The sequence below is a fragment of the Salmo trutta genome, chromosome 23, assembly GCF_901001165.1.
Source record: "Salmo trutta chromosome 23, fSalTru1.1, whole genome shotgun sequence".
Lineage (NCBI taxonomy): Eukaryota > Metazoa > Chordata > Actinopteri > Salmoniformes > Salmonidae > Salmo > Salmo trutta.
In genome coordinates, this window is record NC_042979.1 from 27,059,221 (window position 1) to 27,074,916 (window position 15,696).

Consider the following 15,696-nt stretch of genomic DNA (forward strand, 5'->3'; position numbering starts at 1 on the left):
TGGCTGAAGAATTGCAACATTTACCTGGAGTTAACTCTGCAAATAGCACTGCTGGGTGATCTGAAAAGTCATAGTCAATCGATCAATAATATAATACTCTTAGCAAAAAAAAACATTTTTAATTTAATTTACAATCTGTAGAAACTATGAGAACAGAAAGGTTCAGAACTTTTGTGAAACATCACAGCAAAATGTAACAATATATGGCAAATTTAAATCAAAACTGGATGGTGTTCAGAGATATCGTAGCTGGGAGGGGTTAAGGGGAGTTGAAGGGTGGCTCAAAAAATAACAAAAAACAAGATAACTAATGTAAAATATACTGTGTCTGTAAAATGTATATAGGTTCAGAACTTTTGTGAAAAATCACAGCACAGTTGAAAAAATATGGCAAGTCAAAAGTCAAAACAGGATGGTCTTCAGAGATAGATAGGAGGGGTTGAATGTAGCAAAATGATGGGACTAAAAACAAACAAAATATAGCTAATGTAGAATATACTGTGTCCGTAAAATGTATATAGTATAGTAGTACAGTGGCATTCGGAAAGTATTCAGACCCCCTCATATTCATCCCCACAGAATGACGCTGCCACCACAATGCTTCACCGTAGGGATAGTGCCAGGTTTCCTCCAGATGTGACTCTTGGCATTCAGGCCAAAGAGTTCAATCTTGGTTTCATCAGACCAGAGAATCTACTTTAGGTGCATTTTGACAAACTCCAAGTGGGCTGTTGTGTGCCTTTTAGTGAGGAGTGGCTTCCGTCTGGAAATTCTACCGTAAACGCCTCATCGGTGGAGTGCTGCAGAGATGGTTGTCCTTCTGGAAGGTTGTCCCATCTCCACAGAGGAACTCTGGAGCTCAGTCAGTGACCATCAGGTTCTTGGTCACCTCCCTGTCCAAGACCCTTCTCCCATGATTGATCAGTTTGGCAGCGTGGCCAGCTCTAGGAAGAGTCTTGGTAGTTCCAAACTTCTTCCGTTTAAGAACGATGGAGGCCACTGTGGGGACCTTCAATACTGCAGAAATGTTTTGCTACCCTTCCCCAGATCTGTGCCTCCACACAATCCTGTCTCGAAGTTTTACTGACAATTCCTTCGACCTCATGGCTTGGTTTTTGCTCTGTAATGCACTGTCAACTGTTGGACCTTATATGGACAAGTGTGTGCCTTTCCAAATCATGTCTTTTCAATTGAATATACCACAGATGGACTTAATCAATTTGTAGAAACATCTCAAGGATTATCAATGGAAACAGGATGTGCCTGAGCTCAATTTCGAGTCTCATAGCAAAGAGTCTGAATATTTATGTAAATAAGGTATTTCTGTTTTTTCTTTATTATACATTTGCAAAACAAAATCTAAAAACCTGTTTTTGTTTTTTTATTATGGGGTATTGTGTGTAGATTGATGAAGAAAATGTTTTATTTAATCCCTTTTAGAATAAGGCTGTAATGTAACAAAATGTGGAAAAAGTCAAGGGGTCTGAATACTTTCTGAATGCACTGTATAAGCTGGAAGTAGAAGCCTAATTGTTATTGTGCATTAGTTTACTCCAGTTAGGGGAGGGGTGGTTGGGTTAAGGAAAAATAATAATAATAATTTAATAATTTATTTATTTATTATTTATTTAAAATAATATATTTTTATAAAGAATATATATGGGGTATTGGAAATGATGCAGACAATTACATTGATAGAAGCCACAATCTATTTGCAATATTAAAGCTGATCCACCAACGAAAAAAAATCTAATTGGGAACCAGCCTCCCTCGTGCTGTCAGAGGCGTCGATGAAAGGTGACCAAAACGCAGCGGGTATAGTGCTCATCTTCTTTATTTATTAATAAAGTGAACACTTAAATGAAAACAATAAACCGACAATCAACAGTTCTGCAAGGTACACAGACTATACAGAAAGCAACCACCCACAGAAACACAGGAAAAACAGGCTGCCAAAGTATGGCTTCCAATCAGAGACAACGAAAGACACCGGCCTCTGATTGGAAGCCATTCTTGGCCACACATAGAAAAAGAAACATAGAAATAGAAAACGAGAACCAAAATCCCCTAGAACCAAAAAACCCCAAAACACACAAAACAAACACCCCCTGCCACACCCTGACCATACTACAATTACAAATGACCCCTTTACTGGTCAGGACGTGACACGTGCAGCAGTGCTCAGTTTAAAAACGTACGGAGAAATAAAAATACATGTATTTCGAATATCCGGATATCCAAAATATTCATGATATTATTCAAATAGTGAGATCATTTCAAACCCGGTCCCAAATATAATGTGCTTCATTTGAATACTAGTTGACTACGTAGGGAGTAGTGAAGGGTTCCCCAACTAGTGGCCCGCGAGTGATTTTATTCCCCCCCCCCCCCCCCCCCCCCCCCAAGTTTTTATATTGGGCATAAAAAACTAAAAACACCAGAAAATCAGCTCCAGGTGATTTTAATTTTGGAAATCTGTTCCAAAGTATTCCCATGAATAATAGAGAGATATGTGATTGTATACAAATGTATGGAAGGTTTGAAATTACTATATTTTAGTCAAATATTATATCTGTTTGGGCATCTTGCGGTTAATTTGCAGTCTACAAATTATTTGTAATTATGTTCTGCTCCCCTGGCCATCCGCTCAAGAATAAATCAGCCAGTGGTTGAATCTAGTTGATGATCCCTAGAAGGAGGGTGTCATTTGAGACTGAGCCGGTCCTAGCTAACTGTGAATGAAGCTCCCCAGAGTGGTCTCTCACCCCCAGTCTAATGGAAGAGCTGCTCTCTGCTAGTTGTCAGTGTGAGAGAAAGCACATGTATGTATGTGTGTGTGGATGGCTACTACATTGATCAAATGGGATTCTCACCAAATAAGGGTTCACAGACGTTCTCTAAGCTAGATTCTAAAACAGCTGAGGTGCATGGCCAGGCATTTACTATTGAGTGAAGTTTTGTTTTTTTACATTTTGTTCACTTCATCTTGCTAATGTAAATAAATATCAGATATCCGAAAAACCACTACAATGTTACCACTGCTGTGTGAGTAAAATGTAATGTCATATAGGCCTAGCAAACAATTCCAAAACAATCAGACACCTGTTCATTTGAGCGCTGTTGAATTCGATTTTTAAAGAATTGTGTAAAAGTCCGGTCCCCTCAGATTGCTGTGCTTGTAGAAGTTGCCTCGTATTGCCTTTATTACAATTATTACATTCTCTCTGATGGAGACCAAGACAACTTGTTCCCTGGGAAGGATCAGAGTCCAGGATCAGTACAGCTGAGTCGCATGCACACATACACACTCACACAAACACAATTTTCTGTTCTACCGACAGCCAAAGAAGTAGCAAAGAAAGAAAGGAATACGTCTGACTCTGAACTCGAGTCGAGGCGACACCATATCGTTTGGTGCTCTCCACTTGGTTTGTCGTGTCCATCCACATCAGTAATGTCCGTACCAGACTAATCGAACCAAGAGTTTGAAGGTCTGGGGAGTTTTTAGTGACTTAAGTCTGCGTCTGTTTACTTTTATAAAAGCTTACCCTTCTTCACCCGGTACTCAGGGCTAAGTGTTGTGAACACAAAACAAAGTAAGTGGAAATTAACCTTGAGACTTGCTCACAACCCGCCCCCTGTGGTTGAGCGGCTGTTTTGGTGAGAACTCCCAGACACTCTTTCAACTTCTGTCTGCTAATGGGTCACCTCTTAGAGCACTCAGCTCTGAGGTTGTTTACAGAGGAAAGGTGCAGCCCAGGAGTTCTACTGCACATTAGTCTACACACAATAAAGAATAATGACAAATCGAAAACAAGTTTTTAGACATTTTTGCAAAAAAAAAAAAAAAACATACAGTTGAAGTCGTAAGTTTACATACACTTACGTTGGAGTCATTAAAACTCGTTTTTCAACCACTCCACACATTTCTTGTTAACAAACTATAGTTTTGGCAAGTCGGTTAGGACATCTACTTTGTGCACGACACAAGTCATTTTTCCAACAATTGTTTACAGACAGATTATTTCACTTACAGTTCACTGTATCACAATTCCAGTGTGTCAGAAGTTAACATACACTAAGTTGCCTGTGCCTCTAAACATCTTGGAAAATTCCAGAAAATGATGTCATGGCTTTAGAAGCTTCTGAAAGGCTAATTGACATAATTTCAGTCAATTGTGAAGTACTTGTGGATGTATTTCAAGGCCTACCTTCAAACTCAGTGCCTCTTTGCTTGACATCATTGGAAAATCAAAAGAAATCAGCCAAGACCTCAGAAAACAAATTGTAGACCTCCACAAGTCTGGTTCATCCTTGGGAGCAATTTCCAAATGCCTGAAGGTACCACGTTCATCTGTACAAACAACTGTACGCAAGTATAAACACCATGGGACCACGCAGCCATCATACAGCTCAGGAAGGAGACGCGTTCTGTCTCCTAGAGATGAACGAACTTTGGTGCGAAAAGTGAAAATCAATCCCAGAACAACAGCAAAGGACCTTGTGAAGATGCTGGAGGAAACAGGTACAAAAGTATCTATATCCACAGTAAAACGAGTCCCATATCGACATAACCTGAAAGGACGCTCAGCAAGGAAGAAGCCACTGCTCCAAAACTGCCATAAAAAGCCAGACTACGGTTTGCAACTGCACATGGAGACAAAGATCGTACTTTTTGGAGAAATGTCCTCTGGTCTGATGAAACAAAAATAGAACTGTTTGGCCATAATGACCATCGTTATGCTTGGAGGAAAAAGGGGGAGGCTTGCAAGCCAAAGAACACCATCTCAATTGTGAAGCACGGGGGTTGCAGCATCATGTTGTGGGGGTGCTTTGCTGCAGGAGGGACTGGTGCACTTCACAAAATGGATGGCATCATGAGGTAGGAAAATGATGTGGATATATTGAAGAAACATCTCAAGACATCAGTCAGGAAGTTAAAGATTGGTCGCAAATGGGTCTTCCAAATGGACAATGACCCAAGCATACTTCCAAAGTTGTGGCAAAATGGCTTAAGGACAACAAAGTCAAGGTATTGGAGTGGCCATCACAAAGCCCTGACCTCAATCCTATAGAATGTTTGTGGGCAGAACTGAAAAAGCGTGTGCGAGCAAGGATGCCTACAAACCTGACTCAGTTACACCAGCTCTGTCAGGATGAATGGGCCAAAATTCACCCAACTTATTGTGGGAAGCTTGTGGAAGGCTACCCGAAACATGACCCAAGTTAAACAATTTAAAGGCAATGCTACCAAATACTAATTGAGTGTATGTAAACTTCTGACCCACTGGGAATGTGATGAAAGAAATAAAAGCTGAAATAAATCATTCTCTCTACTATTATTCTGACATTTCGCATTCTTAAAATGAAGTGGTGATCCTAACTAACCTAAGTCAGAGCAAAAACCAAGCCATGAGGTTGCAGGAATTGTCCGTAGAGCTCCGAGACTCGATTGTGTCAAGGCACAGATCTGGGGAAGGATACCAAAGCATTTCTGCAGCATTGAAGGTCCTCAAGAACACAGTGGCCTCCATTATTAAATGGAAGAAGTTTGGAACCACCAAGACTCTTCCTAGAGCTGTCCGCCTGGCCAAACTGAGCAATCGGGGGAGAAGGGCCTTGGTCAGGGAGGTGACCAAGATCCCGATGGTCACTCTGACAGAGCTCCAGAGTTCCTCTGTGGAAATGGGAGTACCTACTAGAAGGACAACCATCTCTGCAGCACTCCACCAATCAGGCCTTTATGGTAGAGCGCCCAGACGGAAGCCACTCCTCAGTAACAGGCACATGACAGCCTGCTTGGAGTTTGCTAAAAGGCACCTGAAGGACTCTCAGACCATGAGACACAAGATTCTCTGGTCTGATGAAACCAAGATTGAACGCTTTTGCCTGAATGCCAAGCGTCACGTCTGGAGGAAACCTGGCACCACTCATGACCTGGCCAGAACCATCCCTACAGTGAAGCATGGTGGTGGCAGCATCATGCTGTGGGGATGTTTTTCAGAGGCAGGGACAGGGAGACTTGTCAGTATCAAGGGAAAGATGAATGGAGCAAAGTACAGAGAGATCCTAAATGAAAACAACCTACTCCAGAGTGCTCTAGATATTAGACTGGGGCGAAGGTTCACCTTCCAACAGGAGTGGTTTCGGGACAAGTCTCTGAATGTCCTTGAGTGGCCTAGCCAGAGCCCTGACTTGAACCCGATCAAACATCTCTGGAGAGACCTAAAAATAGCTGTGCAGCGATGCTCCCGATCCAACCTGACAGAGCTTGAGAGGATCTGCAGAGAAGAATGGGAGAAACTTCCAAAATACAGGTGTGCCAAGCTTGTAGCGTCATACACAAGAAGACTCGAGGCTGTAATCGCTGCCAAAGGTGCTTCAATAAAGTACTGAGTAAAGGGTCTGAATACTTATGTAAATTTTATTTTTACGTTTTTTTATTTTCAAATATTTTCATATATGTCTAAAACCTGTTTTTGCTTTGTCATTATGGGGGATGGTGTGTAGATTGATGAGGGAAAAAAACGATTACATCCATTTAAGACGTGAAGGGGTCTGAATACTTTCCGAATGCACTGTATATGTTCACAGAGCTCTCCTGCTGTAGAAAAGCTCTCGGACAGGCTCTCATTATCCCCTTTTCATATTATTTGTCATTTTCTTGTCACATCATCCTTTTGTTTTCTTACTTTTTGATCCTCTGCCCACCACTTATTGAATCATCCTGCTTTACAGCGATTGGGGACAATCTTTGAAATTGTAGGCCAAATTATTGGTCAATTATACAGTACAGATCTGTATTCTTTGTGTCAACGCATTACATGTAGGTTCTAATCAGTATATAATAAAACAAGATCTATATGTTAGCCAAGTACCTTTTGATAAACATTAGGCCTAATTACGTACCTTCATATATATGCTACTGTAGAAGCCATAGATCATCCAGTTTAATAAGAAAGCTGGGGTTGAATGTGGGATATGGAAAATATCAAGTAAGTTATACAATTTAGAGTCAATCTTTGATCTAGGAGATATGAAGATGTTTCATCTTGCTTTGTGGCATATTCCCCAGGAATGGTAACACATGCTTAAATAATTAAATGGCTTATATGTTGACATGCTGTAATTGTACATCTGGTTTATGTTCTAGGTATCCAGGAGTTTCCGGAAAATATCAAGAACTGCAAAGTCCTGGCTATTGTGGAAGCAAGTGTGAATCCCATCTCCAAGTAAGTTTGCTACAAGTTATTTGAAGTCACACCTGTATATTTACCTACACGTGCGTAGGGTACGACTCTGCCTTGGTATGTTAAACCCCTACGGCTAGCCCATTCACTAAATGGTGATTATATTGTTCTCACGGATCTATGCGGCAATCTTACGTAAATGTTTTCTCTCTAATCGCTCTTGCCAAATATGATTTTAATTTGAGCTGTTGATACCACTGACAATGAGTAAAGATCATATTCAAACCAAGATGTATCGAACAAGGATAATGCTTGAGAACTATAAACAGTTGGCAGACATTCACTTTCTTTTCATTACAAAGATCAGATTAACGCTATTGTTCCCAAAGGGAAAATTGTCTTGGACACGCAGTAGTTTTTGCTTGGCTCCTGTGCCATATTTAGCCTAGAATTGATACCATAATTCCTCTCTTTTTACGATGCTAAACTTAAAGGCCCAGTGCGGTCAAAAACCTGATTTGCCTGTGTTTTATATATATTTCCACACTGAGGTTGGAATAATACTGTGAAATGTTGAAAATTATGATAATGCCCTTTTAGTGTAAGAACTGTTTGAAAAGACAACTTTAAATTTCAGCCTGTTTTGGTGGGATGCCGTTTTGGCCTGCCTGGCGACATTAATTCATTAATAGACCAATAAGAAAGAGAGTTCCAAACCTCTCTGCCAATAACAGCTAGCATTCAGTTTTCTCTCTCCTAAGAAGCTATTGTTGTGTCTTTTTGACCATTTTCATTTAAAATAATCACAGTAAGGTACTTAATGTTCCCCATAAATGATTTGATATTGATATAAAAACGGCTGCATTGGGCATTTAACACCCTCAGCTGGCAAGGTAATAAACCGACTGGTTTTCATGGGAAATGGAAATAGCCTGTGACGTTACTCTCGCTTTTGGACGTTAACAAGGCGACACCCAATCTTAACTCCTCCACATTTATGGATTGGTTTGAAAGTGCAGAAGAGAACCTTCCCCTGACCAGTTTTATTTTTTCTCTTCAGGACCAGAAGGAATCGCCGCTCAGGCGTTTCTTTTACGCCTGCTACGTTAGTTAGACTTTTAATAACACCTATTGCTTCAGTATAGATTTTTTGTCTGTCTCCTTGATGGTGTTAGTGATGAGGCTAGTAATCTGACCATGTTGCTTCTGTCTCCCCTGCAGGCTCCCGGAGGGTTTCACTCAGCTCCTCAGCCTGACACAGCTCTACCTGAATGATGCCTTCCTCGAGTTCCTACCAGCCAGCTTTGGCAGGTAAGATGTCAGACAATCAATCAAACACAATTCATATATATGAAATATGAATACAAATAAATATTCGTATACACATATTTTGCACAACCACCATTACCCAGGCCAAAACTCTCATAGAGCTAACATCAAAACAAATACTCTGTATTTGTTGGCCTATTTGTACATGCAAGGAAGCAGGCAGGTATTAAAAATGTGGGCACAGGGTATAATGATATCTCCTCGGTCAGTAAGAATAGCATGATGAGGTACTGTAGGCAATTTCCTCAAGACAGGAAGTCTTACAGTGATGTTGGAATGTCAGGCATGAATCTCATCTTCCTTATCTCATCTTCAGAGTAGGGGAGCTTAACCTCCCCATGGAAATGCTTTAAACTGGGAAAAGCCTGAAGTCAGGAGAGTGTGTGTGCGTGACGTTGCAGTGTGACATTATAAGTCAAAGGACCCAGTGTGTGAATGCAGTGTGAAGTGAAAGTTTGAGATAAAATCAACTGCTACAACAATTTTTTTCCCCCCAATTGCTTTAACTCCCACCAGGGCCTAAAATGAACACCCAGTAAATGCAAGTAGATTTTGGCATTGGCTGGTAAGAATGTATATCTAATTCAGAAGCCACATTGGCAGGTGGTCACACTCAGGGCTCTATAGTGCCAGCATTTATTAAAATAGTCAAAAGTCAAGTATAGACACACGTGCGAGTTGTGCTTTATAGCTAAATAAATGCTGCAGTAGCTGTTTGCAAAGTATTTCTGCCGTTTTGTTTCATATCTCATAATGCACAAAGAAATATGAATCATAACGTCATCCCACCTTGCGCAGCAACACAGCCTGGCTGGGGCACAGTGCGCATTGTGAGTGAATGCTGAAAGATTTGTTTTTAGAAGCAATGTGCACAGGCATAAAATTGTCTAACTACTAATGTAAGACTTTGTCCTGGTGTTTCTCTATATATTTGGATTGTTTTGTTCACAAGTTAGGTTGTTTTTCAATGCTTGAGTTTGCTTCCACTATTGCTGATGAGCGGCCTCTACTCGTCAGATTCTCACAGCCACACATGAAGACTTGAGTGGCTCAGTTACCACGGTAACCTTAAAGGGGAAGCTGAACATTTTTGTCCCATCTGTGATATTTTGGTTAGACTCGGGTCACAAAATATTAAATTGAGCAATATACCACATTACTTCTTACTAGTATTGTATTCCTTGTTTTGGAAACATTACTAAGCATGCTCATCCATTTTGTTTTGTGTTTTTTGCTGTAATTAATGCAGAAAAAATATTTGGTCTGGTAAAATATCTGAGTGGCTGTCTCTATAGACTCACTTTTTATCATATGATGGTTCTCTCTCGTGGTAAAGGTCACAACTTTATTTAAACCATAGTATTTATACGGTAGAGTGTGTATACATAAATCATCTGGCAGGAATCCATGCTACTGACGCTATGTAGCTTTTTTGGGGCTCAACGTTATGGCTGAATCACGGCTGGGTTTCAAACTAGTTGTGTGGAATCTAGAAAAACATATCTGTAGGGCTCTCATCATTGGCCAGACCCCAGTGATCCGGCCCCAGGAAAACCTTTTGTTTTGTGTCAAAACCACCCAGTAAAATAACACTATCCCTGAAGGCTGAGTATCAACATTGAGTGTTATGTCATTGACTTATATTCTCTCTGTCTCTGTCTCTCTCTCTCTCTCTCATTCTCTCTCTCTCTCCTCCCCTTCCTATCCCTCTCTCTCCCTATCCCTCAGGTTGACTAAACTGCAGATCCTGGAGCTGAGGGAGAACCAGTTAAAGATGTTGCCAAAGTAAGTTGTCTCTGTTTCACGTGTTGTTTTCCCCACATCAAAGCCCTTACAGACCTCACAGCTCTCAGTCCCCAGACAAACAAGGGGTGGCTTTTTGTGAGCGACCATGTCTCTCTCTCTTCCCTAGGCGCTCTTGCTTTCTCGGTTTGTTTCTCTCTCACCGTGTTTCTCTGTGGCATTGAATTCCACCGTGTTATATAAGAGTGCTACCTCTGTTGCGAGCTGTTACAGGTTTTATAATCCAGAGTACTCAGACTGTAGCTCATGTTCCGTTTCGCCTTTTGAAAGCCTCCACTACCTACCTACCTCTGTGTGTATGTGTGCTCACTGCCCAAAGAATTCATTAATTATGAAGGGGATTCTGAGTGCTGCAGGTGGTTTTGGAGTCTCATCTCTTTCTGTCATGCTCTTTCTCGTTGTCTCTCTCTTTCCCCTTCGCTCTTCCCCTCTGCTCTCTTTGTCTCATTTCCCCTCTCACTTTCTTTACCCTCTGTCTCTCTTCTCTTGATCTTTCTGTGTCTAATTGACGCCCACCTATCTAGGTCCATTTCTTCTGTTGTCCCCTAGCTGGCTGGTCCTCTATGCTCTGTGTGTCTATGAGACAGCAGCCAGGCCTGTTAGGGCCTGGTGCTCTGACAAACAGAAGGCCTAATGGCCAGGATGGATGCCAGAGAGACGCAAGCATCCCAGGGATGTAAATATACACACACACACACAAATTGCAAGCGCAAACACACACAACTGCCCGTACGCACCCTCACACACGCACCCACACACACACACACCCCTCATAACAACACTCATCCTACCCCAGACACTTTTTGGCGACAGCACCGTCGCGCGTTCCTCACTAATTTCTTTGGCACTCTGTACAGACCCCAGTACCGAGCACTCTGTACCGACTCGAGTGTCTCTGAAAGCAGCTTTGAAACGGAGCCTGGCACTCCTCCTAGCCTGCCAATCACAGGGCAGGAATGTTCCGATGCTGGCGGACGCTCAGCGTGCTATCAACGTCCGAAAATACTGCTGTGTTTTTATATCCAACCCAACATTTATTACGACGGCAACCCTAGAGGTCGCCGTGAAACCGCCTCGTTGTACAGTTTGGTTGTACAGACGGAAAGGTATACATGGTATGGATTAAAGGGTGATGTTTTGAGGAGCAGCGAAGACGAAACAGCCTCCACAGGGGGAAGAGCATTACTGTTAACCCCCAGTACCGAGCAGTGTTTGGTTTGACTGGGAGTCTTGAGGACTCGGGCCGCGTCCCAAATTGCAACCAATTGTCTATATAGTGAAGTACTTTTGACCGGAACCCTATGGGCCGTGTGGTCAGAAGTAGTGCACTATAAGGGGAAAAGTGTGCCATTTGGAAATCAGCCTACAGGTTCATCCCCACTGAGAAATGACTTAGCTGATCTGTTCCCAAATATAATCAAGCCCTTCACCATTCTTTTCTTCTATTTATCTATCTTTTATTTCCACTAGTAGTAGCTGTCATATTAAATAATTAGCCTAACACACTTCATCTGATGTTATAGGTTGTGTTTAGACTTTGTTGTTTGTCTAAGTAACACATATATGTATTATTATGTTTTGTTTTATGTAATGGTAATTCATGTTATAATCAGCATCCAGCTCTCCTATATCTGTGGGTCTACACAGCATGTCAGCGAAGTGTGTGATAAATGTTGAAATGATCTCTGATATAATGGCTGACCTCACGGTTGTTATATCACCCATCAGTATTATATCACCCGTCAGTATTATATCACCAATGGTATTGTGTACCAAAGCCCTGAATGAGTACTTCACAGGAGTGTGCACTTGTACAAGGACACTCAGATTAGTGCCACACAGTGGGACAGGGACTAATGCATTGTATTATGCTCCTGGAGTCCCCTGGTTCTTCCTCTCGTGGTCTCTAAGCTCTCCCCATCCAGTGTGCACTTTAGTGTGTGTGCGTGCGAGAGCGTTAATGGGTAGATGAAAGGTCATCTCTGAGTCATCGCTGTAGGCATCTGGGCCATCAGAGGAGAGGGGAATCTAGTTGTTTACCCTTGTGGTGATGGTTTGAGTGTACACATCCTTAGACCATTGACAGAATATCCCTTTTTATCCTTACATCTCATTGTCAACTACAATTGACAACTGTGTGGCCCAGCATGACTCCAACACCGTCATTAAGTTTGCTTACGACACAACAATGGTAGGCCTGATCACTGACAACAATGAGACAGCCTATAGGGAGGAGGTCAGCGATCGGGCAGTGTGGTGCAAGGACAACAACCTCTCCCTCAATGTGAGCAAGACAAAAGAGATGATCGTGGACTACAGGAAAAGGAGGGCCGAACCGACCCCCGTTGACATTGACGGGGCTGAAGTGGAGTGGGTCGAGAGTTTCAAGTTCCTTGGTGTCCACACTATCATGGTCCAAACACATCAAGAATGTCGTGCCTTTTCCCCCTGAGGAGACTGAAATGAGTTGTCATGGTTCCCCAAATCCTCAAAAATTCTACAGCTGCACCATCGAGAGCATCCTAACCGGTTGCATCACCGCCTGGTATGGCAACTGCTAGGCATCCGACCGCAACAGAGGGTAGTGCGTACAGCCCAATACATCACTGGGGCCAAGCTTCCTGCCATCCAGGACCTATATACTAGGCGGTGTCAGAGGAAGGCCCAAAATATTGGCAAAGACTCAAGTTATAGACTGTTCTCTCTGCTACCGCATGACAAGCAGGACCAGTGTGCCAAGTCTAGGTCCAAAAGGCTCCTTAACAGCTTCTACCCCCTACCTACATGTGCATTTACATTGCTGCTGCTCGCTGTTATTTTTTTTCTATGCATAGTCACTTTACCCCTACCTACATGTACAGATTACCTTGACTAACCTGTACCCCCGCATATTTACTCAGTACCGGTACCCCCTGTATATAGCCTCGTTATTGTTGTGTAATTTTATTGTTACTTAAAAAATATATATATTTACTTTAGTTTATTTAGTAAATATAAATGCATATTAATTCCCCCAGACCCAAAGAGAAATCTGAAAATCTATTGCTGCCAATTTGTTAGAAATCAATGAAACTCAAAGCAAGCCTGGATATGGAGGAAAGTGTTAGACCAACATCACATCCATCCTTATTTCAACAAAAGTATTTTTTTCCTTATTTTTTCTTATTGAATTTCCAAAACATACAATATACTTGCAGTGAAGCCACTCAACAACTACACCACCCCAGTCATCCAACAGACTCCCATTCAGAGCGACACACAGAAGCATCCAGGGTCAATGCCCTGCTCAAGGGCACGTCGACAGATCTCCCACAAGGCCCAAAAAAACAGGGACGTTCCCCATAGCTGTCCCTCAACCATCCGAGACCCCACCCACAGTCACCCCCTCCCAAGAAAAAAAAATAAAATAAAAATCTATTCCATTCTCCACCCCGAAGAACCCCCCCAATGCACCAACAACCAAGAAAATGAACTCAAGAGACAAAAGAAAACAGAAAACAACAATGGGAAAAAAAATGAAAAAAGGACAACAAGGACAACTAAAACCATAACAGCAAGGTCAACTGTATATGTTTGAGTGCATGTCTGGCACTATTTACATATGTGTGTATATGTGTGTATTTGAATGAGAGTGTGTGTATATGCATGTGTACAAACACCTGCAAGGCATCAGCCTCAGGCAAACCAGCAGTAGCTGTAAAAACACTGCCCCTCAGTGTCATTCAAACTTTTTATTTTTTTTTATTTTGACTTTATTTTTTAGACTTCATCTTTGACCATCATTCTATCTCCCGCCCAGCAACTCCACTCCCATTTGTCTCCAATTCCCCATCCCAACCCTGAACAAACGTCTTTGCCATGTCGTTAAATTCTTCATGCCCCCCTGGTGTAACATAACCGTCTGAGTATCTGTGTGAAATGTTATGCTGCTTTTTGCTGTGACGAAATCTGCCTTAAATGTGTGAGAGTGAAGCCTGGGCTGGAGACTGCTATAACAGGCCATGGGTGATATACCACATAAAGCAGTGTTTTAAGAAACTCGACTACAGGGACACTGTTTGTGCACACACACACACACACACACACACGAATGAATGAATGAATGAATGAATGAATGAATGAATGAATGAGTACGCAAATGCTGCTGTTGTGGTTGACTCCTTGTATTCCCAGCTCCTTTGCTCAACATCAATCTCTTTCTCTCTCTCTTTCCCTTTCCCTCTGCAGAAGCATGCACAAGCTCACCCAGCTGGAGAGATTGGACTTAGGGAGTAACGAGTTCACTGAAGTGGTGAGTGTCTGTCTGTCTTTCTGTCCTCCCAAGGCTGAACCTCAGTACTCTGAAGTCAGTGTCTTCATCTCCATCTCCCCATCTTCGTTCACTGATCTGGAGATAGAAGACAGGTGACAGCAATACGGAGACAGGTCCTACGGGGTAACCCGTCTGCTTCTCTCAGACCTGTGTGGAGGAGGGAAGTGAGTCAAGAAGTGGTCACTTCAGACCTTGCATCCCTTTAAAGTATCTGAGAGACTGTATGGCTAATAGTAGGGCTAATATGCACACTTATTCCTGTATGGTTGTAAATTAATCGATCTAACATTTCTCTCCCTTACCGTCTCTCTATGTGTGTGTCTCTCTCTCTCTCTCGCTGTCTCTCTGTCTCGTTCTCTCTCCATCTCGCTGTCTCGCTCTCTGTGTCGCTCTCTGTCTCGCTCTCTGTGTCGCTCTCCCTCTCTCTTTCTCTCTCTCTTTTTTCCAGCCTGAGGTATTGGAGCAGCTCACTGGAATCAAAGAGTTGTGGATGGATGGAAACAGACTGACATTCTTACCAGGGGTAAAATGATGAACTGCCATTCAACTCCCCATAGGCTTAGTCTTCCTGTACAGGGCCTCGGCTTTCATAGTGTCTGTCCTGTCTTCTCCTACCTACAGTATGGTGATGAGTCATTTCCCAGAGCTGTCATTATAAATAAGAATTTGTTCATAATTAACCTGCCTGGTAAAATTAAGGTAAAATAAACTGTTTTGATCAACATTGCTTTGTTCAAGCTAACATAGTTGTATATTATTATAGGCGTGAACGATGGCGATAATGCAATGGCAATGTTATGAAGTTGTAATAATGCCTCTGTTGCACTCTGGGTAGTTTTGCTGTATGCCCATCGTAATAAGATTCATGTCACGAATGACAAAGCCACAGACCAATTAATCTGTTGGTTCAATGTCATTCAGTGATAATTCAAACGATTGTGTTTTGCTATGGTTCGTTGTCAGCACACCTTCTGTTGCATAAGGTCTCTCTTGCTCTCGCTCTCTCTCTGTTTCTCTCTTTCCCCCTCTGTCCCTCTCTTTCTTTCTCATGGATATGCCGAG

The 15,696-nt window shown here is 42.2% G+C and overlaps 1 protein-coding gene across 3 annotated transcripts in view; it reads left to right on the plus strand.

The window, feature by feature from the left end:
• The window catches only part of LOC115159684 (erbin), a 145,901-nt gene that overhangs the window by 84,402 nt on the left and 45,803 nt on the right, over positions 1 to 15,696 (plus strand). For all 3 annotated transcript variants that reach the window (XM_029709643.1, XM_029709645.1, XM_029709644.1), the window contains exons 5-9: positions 7,154 to 7,232; positions 8,412 to 8,501; positions 10,248 to 10,304; positions 14,550 to 14,613; positions 15,083 to 15,157. In XM_029709643.1, the coding sequence (XP_029565503.1) occupies positions 7,154 to 7,232; positions 8,412 to 8,501; positions 10,248 to 10,304; positions 14,550 to 14,613; positions 15,083 to 15,157 (365 nt within the window). The remainder of the gene's footprint in view (positions 1 to 7,153; positions 7,233 to 8,411; positions 8,502 to 10,247; positions 10,305 to 14,549; positions 14,614 to 15,082; positions 15,158 to 15,696) is intronic.